Source organism: Mercurialis annua, linkage group LG5 (assembly GCF_937616625.2).
Source record: "Mercurialis annua linkage group LG5, ddMerAnnu1.2, whole genome shotgun sequence".
Lineage (NCBI taxonomy): Eukaryota > Viridiplantae > Streptophyta > Magnoliopsida > Malpighiales > Euphorbiaceae > Mercurialis > Mercurialis annua.
Window position 1 is genome coordinate 8,481,321 of NC_065574.1, and position 16,418 is coordinate 8,497,738.

Sequence of the window (16,418 nt, forward strand, 5' to 3'; positions counted from 1 at the left end):
TTTTGTTTTATTAAACAGATCTATAAAGTAGGTACTGTGTTGTAGTTCCTTGTCAAATCATCAGATTTAATTTTTGATTTTTCTGAATGTTTATAAATGTAACTATTTTATGTTCGATTTAATGAAAGTTGATGAATTCAAAAAAAATGACACTAAAAATCCAAATCCATGTACTTTTTGTATACACAGGTCAACAAATCTAACATCGACCAATGACCAATAGACTTCAACTAAACATCATCCATCCATCTTGAGAATCCATCTGTAACGATTTAATCTTATTCCTTAAAACATTGCATCACATATCTTAATATTTTAATTTTTGGCATTATGTAGCACATTTTCGTTTTATGACGCCGTTAATGACACCTTTTTACATGTTTTGCTGCTTTATTTTAGTTATAAACAATTATAGGTTACACAATCCATTTTTAGACCCTTGTATTTTAACTGTTTTATTTACTTGGTCTTCTTCCATAATTTTATATTTATCTAGTCCTTATATTTTATTTATATTTAATTTTTAAGTCTTTTCTGTATAGAAAAAGAACGTGCATACTCGACGTGAAATGCGCGTGAGACCGAATTTGAGAGGGACTAGATAAATAAAGATTTGAAAATATATGGACCAAATATATAAAAATGTGAATGTACATAATAGACCTATTGAATAAAAAGCTTAACCCATTAACCCAAGTCGGCTTTATTATTTTCCACTTGATACTGGTTACGCAACTGAAGGCACGCGTATAAATTCCCTTTAAAAAAAGTTTTATCAAATCAAGTCCGTAAATTATAGGGAACTAATGTATACAAAATTTTAAAAAAGGACTAGATAAATAAAATGATAGAAATACCAAGGGCTAAACATGTTATATAAATTAATCGATAATGCATTCTTTTGGCCTTCCCTTGGCCAAAAGATCACCTCCCTACCTAAATAAATCCTATTTTCTTTAATTTCTACTGAATTTTCAAATGTAGTTTCTTCTATGTATAGTCTCTTTTGGCCAATTTTTGGTCTAGTTCTAGGATTTTAGTCTAATGTAATAGTTGAGTTAGATTGATCTAACCTAATTTAAGATCTTCTTCTTCATCCTTCGGTGGAGAAGTCGGATCTATGCAACAAGTCATCATCTTCGATATAAATCCTTCAAACAATCGTGATTTTACCTCATACTTAACAAAATGACGGTGAATATTAGATATTTTTATTCCTCGTGGAATTTTTCTTTTCAAATTAAACTAAGACCACAAAAGAGGCAAATTCATTTGATATCTTTCAATTGTTTTATTAGACAGTGAAATTCCAGTATTTGTTTATTAATTGTAATATTTCACCTGTAATTTCCGTTTATCTCTTCTTTGGAGTTGTATTGAATATATTTGCTTATTTCTGCTTTGGTGCTATACCGATAGTAACTGTTTGTGTATTTTTATCCTCATTATTGATATTCCTATTATGTTAAACAAAATCCACTTTTTACAGCATATAATATTCCCGCTTTTCTACATGGATTCTCTATCAAAATCTATCAAAATTAATTTTCTTTCTCCAAATCAATTTATGCATTACATTACCCCAATTTATACCTCAACCTTTACAAATATCAATTTTCTTCGGAAAAAAACAAACAAATATCAATTTCATCAATCAAACAAGCTTTTCACTCCCAATTTCGAAACCAAATAATATCACAAACATACCAAACCTTATGAAATGACGCGGTTTTAGGATGTTTGCGCACAAATTATTTGGCCCAAAAATAACGTTCGCATACAATACCCTTATCAGAGCCCATGCCTCCACTTCTCCTTCCCTTGCCTTTTCCCTCTTCACCAGCATGCACCGGACCGGCGTCTCACCTGATCACTTCACCTTCCCCTTCGTACTCAAAGCATCTTCCCGCCTCCAAATGGCTAACCAAACCTTGCATGCGCTTATTCTAAAGCTGGGTTTCCATTCTAATATCTATGTCAACAACTCTTTGATTCATTCTTACGGCTCTTCTTCTCTACTATCTCTTGCTCTCAAGCTGTTCGATGAAATGCCTCACAGAGACTTGGTTTCATGGTCTTCTATGATTTCATCTTTGGATAACAACGGGTTTTCGCTACAAGCTTTAGCTTTGTTTCAACAGATGCAAATTGATGGAGATGTGAAACCTGACGAGGTTACTATGCTTAGTGTTGTCTCTGCTGTTTCGAACTTGGGAGATTTAGAATTGGGTAAATGGGTTGATGGGTTTGTTAGTAGAAATCATAGCTTGGAGCTTACTACATCGCTGGGTACTGCTTTGATTGATATGTATTCTAGATGTGGCTGTGTTGATGATTCTATTAAAGTGTTTGATAAAATGCCTGAGAGAAATGTGTTGACCTGGACTGCTTTGATTAATGGGCTGGCAGTACATGGGAGAGGCAAGGAGGCACTCCGGCTATATTATGAGATGAAAAGAAATAATCTGCAGCCTGATCATATTACCTTTAATGGTGTTTTAGTTGCTTGCAGTTATGCCGGTCTTGTCAATGACGGCTGGGAAATTTTTAACAGCATTAAGAATGATTACCATGTTGAACCTACGGTTGAGCATTACGGGTGTATGGTTGATCTCTTAGGACGTGCAGGCAACGTTTACGAGGCTTTCGAATTTGTAGAAAGCATGCCTTGCAAACCGAATGCAGTTATTTGGAGGACTCTACTTGGTGCTTGTGTAAACCATAACCACCTTGTATTGGCAGAGAAAGTAAAGGAGAAGATCAATGAGCTAGACCCTTATCATGACGGTGACTATGTGCTTCTATCGAATGCTTACGGTGAAGTTGGTAGATATAACGAGAAGGCGGAGATTAGAAAATCGATGCGAGAGAAGAGGATTAGCAAGAGACCAGGCTATAGTTTGCTTTCGATGGATCAGGAATTTCGCGAGTTTGTATCGGGAGATAGTTCTCATCCTGAATCAGAGAAAATTAGGAAATTCTTAGTTTGCATTATTAATAGTTTAAGAGGTGAAGGGTATTTTCAGCATACTTGTAATGTCTTTCATGATATTGAAGAAGAGGAGAAAGAACATAGTCTTGGCTACCATAGTGAAAAGCTAGCAGTTGCATACTCGCTCATGCACTTCAAGGACAAAAGAAGCATAAGAATTATGAAAAATCTACGGACATGCCGCGACTGTCATCATTTCATGAAGTTCGTTTCGAGCAAATTTGATAAAGAGATCGTTGTCCGCGATCGGAATCGATTTCATCATTTCAGAAATGGAACATGTTCTTGCCAGGATTATTGGTAATGGATACTAACGCTGCACTAATTTTGTAGCATATGCGACTCGATGCAAATGAATTAATTTCATCTTTTATGTAATTCACTAAACATCTAACATAAGTTCTTGAAATGAATTTCTACTTGTGAGTTTTATGTTTGATTCACGTTTTGAAATTAATTTGGATGTAATAAGCGGACGAGGAAATTACAAACAAAATGAAATATTTCTTTTATCATTTTCGTATTTATGTATTTCTTTATAAATATATATAAAACTGGAAAATTTTGTACCATTCATCTACATTAAAATCATTTTATAAGACTTTTTGAATTTTTACTTATATATGGTACTAAGAGAAATATATTTTAAATTTGGAAGTATATAGCAGCCTGCCAACAATTCTATATTTAAGGCCCTTAACAGAGCCTAGAAAGATCACAAAAGAAAAAATATATCTAGTACAAAATTGATCATATGGAAGAACTGGGATTTTCATATCTTCCATTTATGTGAAACATATAGCCGACCATTTCTCATTTTCTTGTATATGAAATGTCAGAGATAACGATAGTTGTAGTCACAACTAACAGTTTAGATTTTAAAATAAATTAATTGATTTTAGGTTTTGTCAATCCCTATTTAATTAATTAAATATATAAAGTGAAGTTAGTCTGTATTCATTTATACTTCAAGTTAAGTGATATTCGCCGTGCTAGATGTATTAGAAATAATGATATAATTAAAATTATATTTAATCTTACATAACATTTTAAATTTTTGAATGAGCTTGATATTTGATAGTACATTATAAATGTTTTTTTGCAAATTGAATATTCATGAATAGATAGTGGAATTAAAGAAAATATTAATCAACTTAGAACAAATATTCTCTGCAGCGGCAAATTCAGAATTTCTGAATTTCATTTCAGTCCACGCCTAATTTTTAGTCCAATTTTAACATTTGACAGCCCGAGTTTAATCATCCTGAATTCATCACAAACCTTACATATTTTTTTTAAAATTATGACGCGAACTCGTACAAAAGCCTACTCTAACTATAGTATACTTTCGCCGCTGAGTCTTTGCAAAAAAGATGCTTTATAAAAATAAATGATAAATTAATAAACTGTTTCATTAATGATAATCAATCATCAATTAGCACATCACAATTATCCATCAGCGGAGCTCAAATGTATATGAAAGTAGTTTATGTAAAAAAAATCCGTTTTAGATATATAAAAAATATTATGAAACTATATGTTAATTTTAGGAATTACAAGAGATGATGTAGTAAATTAATTACTCAATAATGGCATACACAAGCTGCCAAATGAAAAATGGAAGGCAGCTGACCTCATAACATTCCATCTTATTAGGTAGAGTAGATTTTATGGATGCTATAACAATGGACCACTGAGCTGGGTATGTACTCAATTCCCCAATTCCACTTACAATTAACTATGCTACTAATTATTTACATATATAGTAGCATTACATCACCCCACATTGTACTAAAAAATCCTTACTAATCTGAACTACTATCTCTATATATCAGCCTCACTCTCTTGTATTTTCTCATATCTTACAACTTCAACATTAAACTTTCCCTTCCCTCTTTCTCCAGGACAACATCAACTGTATAGTTATGGTACAATCAAAGAAGTTCAGAGGTGTCAGACAACGCCATTGGGGTTCTTGGGTCTCCGAGATTCGTCACCCTCTGCTGTACTATCTTTATTTTTCATTGTTTGTCTGTTCTGTCGAGTTATATTGCACGAAAACTTATAACATTAAAAATTTCAACATTACATTTTAATTTTCAAAAATGCTTATGAAACTCTATTTTCGTAAGAATTTTTTTATAAAACATGTCGTTTTTGCAACTATTGTTTCTACGTGTTTCGTTTTAGCGTTTCTGTTTCCGTACAACATAGCTGATGAGAGTCAACTATTAAAGTTTATTGTTTAACAGTTATTGTTGTGATATGTACAGGAAAAGAAGGGTATGGCTCGGAACATTTGAGACAGCAGAAGAGGCAGCTAGAGCGTACGACGAGGCGGCAGTTTTGATGAGCGGTCGTAATGCGAAAACAAACTTTCCTGTTCTTACTAGTTCTGACAAATCTTCTTCGTCCTCATCATCTACTTCACTGTCTTCTTTACTCAGTGCAAAACTTCGTAGAACTTGCAAATCTCCGTCTCCTTCTCTAACTTGCCTAAGGCTCGATACGGAGAATTGCCATATCGGAGTATGGCAGAAGCCGGCAGGACAACGTTCCGAATCAAGCTGGATTACGATCGTTGAGCTCGGAAAGAAGAAGGGAGAAATTCCAGAAGTGAAACTGCCTGGTGTAGAGACATCATCAGATTTAAAGCTAGGGCAAGAAGCTGGTGGTGATGGATTAAATGAAGAACAGAGAGTTGCACTGCAGATGATTGAGGAGCTACTGAATAGGAACTGAATAGTAATGTCTGTTTGGTTAGCAAGAAAATTTGCATGTGAAGAAGTAGTTGTGGAGTGTTTGTTTGATTGTTCAAATTTGAGTGTGTGTTTTACTTTAAGGTCATACGTTGGGAAAGTATAGTATTATTGTTTACATATTTACATGTGTTTGATTAAGACCTCTCCTATATATCCCTTGTTAAGATTTTTAGTTGGTGTGATGTATTCAATTCAAATGTATGCGTATAAATTTATATAATTTCTTTAATTTAGTATTATGTGGAAGAAAATAAGTGAAGTTCAAGTTTCTCTAATCATACACATAGTGTATTAATTATTTGTCCTATAGTTTTTCTGTAAAGTCTAATGATGGAGTGTTTTGTTAATTAAAATTTGAAAACTGTATATTGATAATCTCTCATTCAATTGTAAGAATTTAGACATATATACTTTATGTTAATTATAAAAAAAAAATGATATAAAAGATAGAGATAAGAGAGAGAAAATAGATGAATGAGATGATCAAAGAATAAAATTAATATTGAAAGAGATAGAGAGTAATCAAAAATAATCAATATCTTCTTATTTCTATTCATAATTATGAAATATGTTATCTTATTTTTTATTGATTCAATTTTACTCTAAAATTCATTTTATTTAAAAAATATATATACTTAATAATTTTTTTAAAAATCAATATGAATATGTTGCAATTTTTTAAAAATAAAATTACTGAATCAATTTTTTAAAATAAATTGAATGTAAATTATTTTTTTAAAATAAATTTGAATCAAACACAACCTTAAAGTCACTTGTATGGTTAATATTATTTTAACTATATAATAGCAATTTCCAACACCAAAAACATATTAAGCACTTGCTATAATTAGGTGGTCTTTTTAAGGTTTGGTTCCTGTATACAGAAAAATCAAGCAAATCATTGATGCTTCCAGAAATGTTATGGATTAGACATTTGATGGTTTATATTTTGAGAAAACTTGGATGTTTCTGGTAACATTTTTAATAGTTTTCCTAAATATGACAATCATTATCTACATCGACTCGATTAGTTATTTTAAGGAACAATTATGGAGAAAATGAAATTAATGAAGTGATTGGATGGAGAAATCAACTGAAAATACCTAATTATATAAAAAAAAATTACACAACACAACTGTTGCAACAAATTATTTCTGCAACAATTTAATAATGCATTACTTATGTAGAGAATTAAAGGCTAATATCCTCAAAAACTACCGACCTTTCATTTTTTTCAATAACACCTTAATCTTATAATTTCGTTAATTGCACCCTATTTCGTATTTTTATGTTTCAATAGCACCCTGAAATATTAAATTGAACTCTTTTCATTTGGATAAAGTTCAAAACAAATTTAATATTTTTTAAAAGCTCTAAATGTCATATGATGTTTTAAATTATACGTACAAACCCTATTCTCTTTAAAAAAAAATATATAAATAATTAAATTAGAAAAAAAGTCACAACCTCCCTTCGGACCCGCCGCCTTTCAAATTAAATCGGTGGTCCTTTATGAATTTTTCACTCTGAAAAATGTTTAAATACGTAGCATATTTGTCACGTTGTCTAAATAAGTTTTTAATATTTTAAAAAATACTAAAAATTGAGATCATGTGTCAAACATAAAGGACATATTTTTTATAAAAAAAACTCCAATTTAAAGATAATTGGGTACAATAAAATTGAAAATTGAAAAATAAAATAAATATTAATGATTTTATACAATATAAATATAAGTTTAGGTACAGTAGAAATAAACAAATCACAAACTTACAAAGAAAAAAGATTAAATATGATTTTATTATATCAGAACTACAAATCAAATTTATAGTTATGCTGAGATTTTATCTAGTAAAACTATTCGCAAATATTACTTTTTTTTCAATTTTTTTATGGTAACATATATTCATTGAATGGATATTGGTGGTAGTGAGGAAAATGATGCATACATTAAAAGGGTGTCAACTTAGTTGAATGTTCGGGTGCATTTTCTGATTTTTCGACTCCAATTTTATTTTAAAAAGATGTATTCATTGAATGGAGAGTTTGATGAAACCATTTTGCATCTGTTCTTCTGATGAAAGAAAATGAGGTCAGCAAACTAAAAAATTATATGATATGATTGATGTATTTAGTATACATAGTGTAAGAATCAAGAAGTCTGAAATTCGGATTTTTCCTAAAATATCAATTAATATTGTTGATGATATATAGTTGATCATCATATTCTTGAAAGTTGAAAATTGCAACAAAAAAGATATGAACACTGGATAGAAGTTTAAAGCCCATGTGATGGAGATTGATGGAGATCACAAAAGCATCAAAATTATGTACTTATAAGGAAAATAATGATGAGAAAATATGCAAGCAAATTACATTTATAGATCATAACATATCATGGTTGGTAGGGGTCTGGTTCACTTCAAACTGAACCGAGATTTTTCCATTTTAATAATTGAACCAAACTGAAACTTTAAAGAATTAAATTTATTTTAAACCGAGCAAAAGTTTTATTGATTAGTTTGATTATTTTGGTTCAATTACTTCAACTAAAATTTGTATATCCAAAACCTTACAAAGTCGAAAATTAGTATTTTATAATATTCAACCGATCTAAATTTATCTGTTTGATTTAATTTTTCAATTATTTTTATGTATCCTTAATGGCTGGCGGGCTGATCACTTATTGATCGCCATTGCAGTTGTATATATCTCCATATTGCATAGATGATAGAGGGTGATGAAATTTCTATTTTCAGTAAGAATTTGAAAATAATTATTTGTATTTGTAAAGGAGTTTTTAATAGGCTACAAGGATTAGGTACCTTTATCTTTCATTTCTCTGTTTTTGTTGGGACAAAATAATTCTGCTTAGTTATCATAATTAATAATTGTCCTTCTATATATGTTTCTTGAATTTAATTTAGAGAACAAAAATACTTCAAGAAATTTCTAACGATTATTCCTAATTCCTTACATTTATTTATTCTCCTTTTGTTTTATTTAATTGAATAGAAAGGGAATTCCTTAACAACCTATAAGTCTGAAGACAGTTCTATATTAAAATAATATTTTTAATTAAATTATACAATGCAAATTGTTAAAGTTTTTGGTATAAGGGGTAAAATGATCTTTTAATTAATGTACTACATATTCCACGTGTTGGATTCTTATTTACTCAGTTTCTTTTCAAGAGTGCATAGTTCGATAAAAAAATTATTGACTCTTTTATTACTCTTTCATTGTCACGTCAGACTGTATAATAAAATAAGTTGAAAAATATATTACTATATGCAAAATTATGACAATAAAATTATGTATAAAATTACGAAAATAAAGTAAAATTTCATAAATAGTAAAACTGAATTAATATTTACTATTTTAAAATTATCTAAATCAAAAAAATTAATTAAATATTTTTGGACCATTAAACCTAATTTTATATTCTTATTATGAGTAGTTAAATTGTTTATGCATTTTTGTTAAGACTTTTATTACCAACATATAAATTTATTCTAATATTTGTTTAAATGAAATATGAGCTATTACATAGTTTTTTAAAAAAAAAACTAAAGTCTAAACCAGAAGTAATTAATATATTCTATATAAAAAAAATATAATATTTAAAAATAAATGCAAATTAAATCATAAATTTTTATATAATTTATAAATAAAACATAAATTTAAGAACTTAAAAGTCAATCGTCAATTTTTATATTTTGACAAACCGAAACACCAAATTATCTTTTATTGAAAAAAAAATTAAGTGGCAAAATAGACATTGTTCTGGCTGCTATATTAGTATTTTTCTAAAAGGAAAAATGTCGATATTTTATTTATTAAAAATAAAGTTAATGTCTGATTTTGTCAAAATTTAAAACATTTATCGTTATTGTGAGATATATGTCGTAATTCTTTTATGATTAACCCTAAAATTTATTAATAAGAACAAAGCATCACATCTTGTGATAATTAACACATACCACCCGTATAACAACGACACTAGAGAAGTTTGTGGACCACCGATTTAAATTGAATGGCAAGCATTATTTAGGATAAAGATTGATCATATTGTACCCAATTACACTCATAAATAAAAGTTAATCAATCATTTTTCGGCTCTTTAATTTTAGTTCTTACTATTAAGTTTAATTTAATCTACGAAAGTCAACTGAGGTCACTGAGAGAACGCATGCTTCAAAGTTTTTATTGAACGATTAATCTACGGCCACGTATGAGATGCACAAAAGATTAATACTTCCTCCATCCACAAAATATAAATTGATTTAATTTACACATATACTCCCTAGATATTAAATTATAGGCACTAGATAATAATTATTCAAAAAATTATGATAAATTATGAAAGTAACTTTTAATATTGAAAATTTGTAAAACATACCATGATCATTCATAACATTATGAAAATGGTTTTCTAATTTCGGAAGTTGGATTTTCTTCTTGTATTCCTCTTTCAACATCCCTTTATAAAGTTCTGAACCAAAATGAAGATCTTTATCTAAATTCAAACTCAGACAAAGGGCTGTTCGTTTGGGTTGGTGGCGACGTTGGAAAGTGGAGGTGGTCAAATTTAAGTCTTTAGTTTTAGAGTTTTTAGATTTAGGTTCATCATATGGTTTGGTTAAATTCGGTCTGATGGTTAGTTTTTTTTTTTTTTTTGCCGAAAGATGTAATATCATTAAAGAAATCCGACTGCAAAAATCTCGATTCTAGCCACACCATTTGCGCTAGATTGTTACAACGAAACGAAATATCTCTAAGGGATTTTTTGGCTAACGAATGAGCCACCCAATTGCCAGAACGCCTAACAAAACTAAACAACACTGAACTAAAGGATTGACACAGAACCCGACAATCATGCAAAATAACCTCACAATCTGCATCCGTTTTAGTTCCCCCGGTCATTGCTTCGATGATGCCTTTTGCATCCCTCTCAAAAATAACCTGTGATAGTCGCAGCCTAGAGGCTAGCTGAATGGCCTCCCTCAGTGCGAAGGCTTCGGTTAGCAACGGAGAGCGAACATGATTAAAGAACTTAGCGGCACAATCTAATGGTTTCCCATCACTATTCATGGCGACACAAGCTCCAAGTCCGGATTCTGAAGCTTTGTGGTATGCTCCATCAAAGTTTATTTTAACCACATTAATGGGGGGAGCCTGCCATTGAACCTGAATAGGAAGAGTCCTGGAACTGTTAGAAACAGGAGCCAAAGCTGCCATGCAATCTCTAAAAAGCTTATCCGCAGTCCTAAGAATGCTCACTGGGTCACTATCCTCCTCCCTAAAAATAAGAGCATTCCTGCTTAACCAAATGGCCCACGCTAGCCATCCAGCTCGCTCTAGAGGATTTCTCACCTGAATCGAATTCTCACCGGGATCAGCGAGGGTTTGCCATAAAACTGTGAAGGACCTATTGTTGAGATTTGCGACGTTGGAGCTGAGAGGAGAGCCTAACCACACCGCTTCTGCAAACGGGCACTGAAAAAGAGCATGATTTATCGACTCAACTTCACAACACCTCGGACACATTCCTGAAAAAGATTGAATCCGCCTATGAATATTCCCATTCACTGCTATACCATTATTGAATGCTTTCCAAAGGAAGCATTTCAAGTTTGGTGGAAGTCTCATTTTCCAAAAACACTTCCATTTGATACTGGGAATTACAGGTTGCTGCTCCTGCCTTAAAGATCGACTTATGCCGTTTGATAAGGCTAGATGGTAAGCCGATTTGACCGAGAAATCCCCAGACTTTGTGCAATTCCAGATCATCTTATCATGTCCGCCAGTGATGCTGATTGGCATAGCCAAAATAGCACTTGCGTCCCTTCTATTAAAGACAGTCTGAATCAGGTCTTCATTCCAAGCTGTAGCTACCCTCTCCATAAGATCTGAAGCCTGCACAAGCCCCTCTGGGATAACAGTAGTCGGATCGATGGTGTAAGGGAACGTCGTCGGGATCCAAGGGTCGTTCACGATAGATATATTGCTGCCCGAACGCAGTTGCCAACGCAAGCCTTTTGTTAGGATCTCTCTACCCCTAAGAATACTCAGCCATGCCCACGAACCATTGGAATGATGGTTAGCTTGTAGAAAGGACCCATGAGGGAAATACTTTCCTTTTAGCACTCTAGTAATCAATGACTCTGGCTGATTCAAGAGTCGCCAACCTTGCTTTGCCAAAAGTGCCAAGTTAAAATTTTCAAGGTCCCGAAAGCCCAATCCCCCCATCTCTTTCGATTTGCACATGTTCTTCCAAGAAACCCAATAAATCCTCCTCTCATTTGTTTTCCTGCCCCACCAAAAGTTTGAGATTATGGAATTAATCTCATTATGAAGCTTTTTGGGAAGCATAAAACAAGACATAGTGTAAACCGGGACCGCCGTTGCAATGCTCTTTATTAATACCTCTCTACCTCCATTAGACAGTAAGCAACCTTGCCACCCATTCACCTTATGGTTAGGTTCGTATAGAGGATGCTGCAGCTTCTGTCAATCTCTTTCACTGAGATGGCAGTTAGGTGGACGATTACATGGCATAAAAACCATTTTGGTTCGCTAATAGCTACAGAAGAAATCAAATATTTTAAAATATACTAAATGGAAAAATAAATTTAAATACTAAATTTAAATGTTTTGGTTAAACCCTTCGACTCAGTTGAATAACATAAAAATGGTAAAAAAGATTAAATCATAGACAGAAATAAAAGTAGAGAGTTTGATTTATATACACAAGTGACTTATAGTGTGACTCGTTATACTTATTAAAGTTTTTTTAAAAATTATATTTATGTTTAATTAATACTTATTTATATAATTATAAATCGTATTTAAGTACAAAATGTTATATAACTATTGAAATTGTAGTCAATTATTATAATATAATAGTTAAATTATTAACTTATTAGAAATAGTTTATCTTAATTAGAATTTTAAATGATTATATAAAAATAAAAATTATTTAATATTTGACGTGGTCTATTTTAGTTAATACTGTAAATAATAATCTTAATATAATATTGTAAGTAGTTTATTTTAATTAGTACTCTAACTCTAATATTTATGATAATATTTTTAATTAATAAATATATTTTATAAAATAAAAAAAATATTAACATAACTGTGTCTGTTCCTGGGTTTTATTATAACTAGTTTTTTTGGCCACGTGCTACGCACGTTAACGATATCTATATGACCCGTTATTTAATATTATAATTGTATTTTTTTAATAATATATTATTATTTAAATTTTATTAGACTTGTATATTTTTATTTGTTTTGTTTAATTATTTTATAAAATTTTAATTTCTTTTATTGGAAATGTTAAAAAGTTAGAATTAAGCAATAGATTTAATTTTTGATATTGTTGTTATTAAAAAATGATAATATGATTGAAATAAATTTATATTATTTTTCATAGTAAATAACTAATAAATATAAAAAAATATTAAAGCTTTAATACAAATATTATAATATGATTATTTAATATTAATGAAACTCGTTATATTTTTTTATATATAGTGATATATCAGTGCAATTCCTATTAGAATTAGAAATTTAACACATAATGGTAGTTGTTGCACAATTCCTTTTAAGATTAGGAATTTAATATATAATGGTAGCTACTGCGATAATTATTTTTAATATGTTTACTTTATAGATTAGGAATGTCATCTTTCTATTTGTTAAGCACAAATATTCTTATATGTCACAATTAAGAATATCAACTTGGATAAAATATGTAGAGGGTATTTTTGTCCGTGAATGGAAGTGTTCCCCCCACAAATACACTTTTATATTTGTTATAGATTTACTCTAAATATTGTTGCAGCCAAAACTAAACTTCAGGGGTGGGCGTGTAAATAAATAAATAAAACTTTGGGGCATATATGCAAATCAATGATTTATCTCACTGGTTACGGTAGTCATGACGAGAAAATTTGTTTCACTGTTTTCTGGTTTGATATCGATTTTGTTGTAAGCAGCATTGTCTGCGAATGTGGAAGGCAACATTTTGATCGAACGGTAAGCATCTAAATTCGTGAATTTGATCGATTTCTTTCTGGTTTTTGAATGCCCTTTTGCTCAGATATTATTGGGCTCTTATTTTTTTTCTTGAATTTGCAATAGTTATTTTTGTGTAATAACTTGTTATCAATCTGTGTTGTTTGGGTTGTAATTCATGTGGAAATTTAGTTAATTCTTTATGGTGATCACATTTATGCAAATTCATGTTCTTTGGATAGTCATCCTGTTAATTATTGATTGGAGGTTCTAAGGATGGGAAGAATTATAAAGTGGATAAGTTTCAATTAATAGTTGCAGACTGTTTGACACTGCTTTTCTTGTTGCTATATGTTTATAATCAAGCTATTTCAAATTCCTAGTTCGATTTTTGGTTCGGAAGCAACTTATAAGAAGGTGAAGCTGTACTGGAATATAGCTTATGAGAGTGGTTTGGGTAGTTTTTTTACCCGCTGGCACCGGGTACAGCAGTATCACTCGGGCCTTAATGTGCTTGTTTTCTCCATTGAAAATCATATCAATTCAGTTAGCCTTAAATTTCATTAAGGTCTAGTAATATTCTTCTTTTGAGTTTCTGTTCAAATTTTTATAGATTTTATGTATTATTAGATCCGTGTTTTCATCTACTAGACCGAGCGTCCTGAATCACCATGTTTCTCAATGTATAATCATTTTAACTATAATTAATGTGATATTTAATGATTGGTTATTACATTTGTTGTTGTCACGTGTCACACGATGAATGGATGATTCATAATCCTACGTGGCAAACTTGGTTCACACAAGAATTTCTCCTTTATTAGATGCTCTTGTTTAAACGGGTTTTATCTTTTAAATTTTAACTTTCCTGGCATAAAGCTGCTAACCTCCAGGTTTGCTGTGAAGACCAGGTTCAGCTCCTCTGTTGAGACTTGAGACTGCTGGCCTGGCACTTATCATAGTCTAGAAGTTGGCGATTGAGTGAGAATGAGATATATAGGAAAATAAATTTATACTTTTGCTTAGGAATAATGAAGTAACCTGTTAGTTTTATAAAAAAGGGAACACACAGAAAACAGATTGAAGATATGTCGACTGTGTGAAGCTATATGGCTGATGACAAATGGAGTTTCATTATTCATATTTCCTGGATGGTGTTTCTGTAGTGGTAGAAGTCATCTTTGCTATTACCTCAGCTGTCAAGGATGTATGTGGGAACCCTCCAACTGACCGCCTTTTCCTTGACAAGTACGAAAGATTTGCCTATGCCTGGACGAAATAGGTTGGCAGGTAATGATGCTAAATGACAATTAGCTTGAAACTTCATTTTTTGCTGTTTGGAAACTCCTTACACACTCGATTAGAAATCAAAGCTGGTCCTACGTTTAATGTGCATTCATTTTCATCCTAAAAAAGGATAAATATGCACATAATAACAAAGTAATAGGGCATTGCCTTGTCTCCACAGACAAAACCAAAGTGGTAGGGACATTGTAATTCAACTTGAGAATCTCATATTCGATTCCTCCTCTTTTGTTGTAATGAAAAACGAGGCATGCCTTACTTTGTGGATGTTTTAACTTAGTACTCCCTCCATTCCACATTATTTGATGTTTAAAGAGTACAGAAAGATTCAGAAAAGTAATTAATATTTGTATAATATACTGTACTATCCTCATAATAGCTCTCTCATTCATTTGTTAGCTTTGTATATTTCTAAAATTATTGAGTAATAGAATAAGGGTATGATGGAAAAAAGATAGTTTAAATGCACTGATAATTGAAAATGTCAAAAATTGGTTCAAATAATTTAACCTAAAACATCAAATAATGTGGAATGGAGGGGGTATGTCATTGAAGAATAGACAGTCCTATAGATTCTGATTTTTAATTAAACTTGGATTATATAAAGTCTATTATCCATGTCTAATCAAACTAACCGCATTTGCAGGGATATCATGAACTCAAATTCCTGCAGAAACGAGATATTGTTCAAGTGTTGATCATAATATAGCAGTCTGGTTTATAGGTAAATCCTACTTCATGTTTCTAATAGAAGACAATGACCAATACTTTCTAGTGTATGCTGGATGCTGTGCTTAGACTGCAATTAGGTTAGCCGGCCAACCAAATATTCTATCATTAACTAATCCCCACTAGTTATTTAAATATTAATTTAGTCAAGTTCAAGAAACAAATTTGTCTTATCAAGAAGAAAAGAAAGAAAAGAGTTTGTCATTTTAAGGTGGAGACAATATTTTTTTCCTTTTGGAAATGCAGCTCCATCCTTGTATGCTACGTAATATTCTCCCTGCAAAAAGGTGTCCACTACAGAAATTACAGGGACTAGATGGCTTGTAGAAAAAACAAGAATCTACAATGTATTGTTTTCTTAGTTGGTAAAAGGAAATGTCAACCAGGGTCTTAGCTTAAATAATAGTACTAACAGACTTTGCCGATTATAATTATGTACTTCCATGAGAATTCTTGAACCAACAAATTTGTTTATTGAATTTTTTAAGTACCAAAAATATATAAACTGACATTCAAATACCAATTTGAAATTTGTGAAAAAGTTTAGGTATCAATCAAACATTTAACCCCTAATCTCGTATTTTGATTCATTCGAGGAAACATGT

The 16,418-nt window shown here is 31.1% G+C and overlaps 3 protein-coding genes across 5 annotated transcripts in view; all 3 read left to right on the forward strand.

Annotated features, from left to right (window-relative positions):
* LOC126680524 (SPX domain-containing protein 2) overlaps positions 1-16,418 on the forward strand; it is a 34,487-nt gene that overhangs the window by 16,605 nt on the left and 1,464 nt on the right. Inside the window, exons 1-3 of one of the 3 annotated variants that reach the window (XM_050375659.2) lie at positions 13,690-13,800; positions 14,946-15,069; positions 15,731-15,808. The gene's annotated coding sequence lies outside the window, so the exon portion shown is untranslated. Of the gene's footprint in view, positions 1-13,689; positions 13,801-13,827; positions 14,348-14,945; positions 15,070-15,730; positions 15,809-16,418 lie in introns of those variants that run through there. The other 2 variants (XM_050375660.2, XM_056106037.1) reach the window with 2 other exon arrangements.
* LOC126680522 (pentatricopeptide repeat-containing protein At4g21065-like) lies at positions 1,550-3,424 on the forward strand. Its single transcript, XM_050375655.2, has one exon. The coding sequence runs from the start codon at positions 1,737-1,739 to the stop codon at positions 3,294-3,296; it is 1,560 nt and encodes a 519-aa protein (XP_050231612.1). The 5' UTR covers positions 1,550-1,736; the 3' UTR covers positions 3,297-3,424.
* On the forward strand, positions 4,802-5,892 carry LOC126680525 (ethylene-responsive transcription factor WIN1). Its single transcript, XM_050375661.2, has 2 exons — positions 4,802-4,997; positions 5,266-5,892. The coding sequence occupies exons 1-2, from the start codon at positions 4,918-4,920 to the stop codon at positions 5,732-5,734; spliced, it is 549 nt and encodes a 182-aa protein (XP_050231618.1). The 5' UTR covers positions 4,802-4,917; the 3' UTR covers positions 5,735-5,892.

What these genes read in the sequence shown, in the direction of transcription:
- LOC126680525 (XM_050375661.2), top strand. Translation starts at nt 4,918, where the DNA reads ATGGTACAATCAAAGAAGTTCAGAGGTGTCAGACAACGCCATTGGGGT. An exon ending in GAGATTCGTCACCCTCTGCT is followed by an intron (nt 4,998 to 5,265) that starts GTACTATCTTTA and finishes TGATATGTACAG; the next exon opens with GAAAAGAAGGGTATGGCTCG.
- LOC126680522 (XM_050375655.2), top strand. Translation starts at nt 1,737, where the DNA reads ATGTTTGCGCACAAATTATTTGGCCCAAAAATAACGTTCGCATACAAT.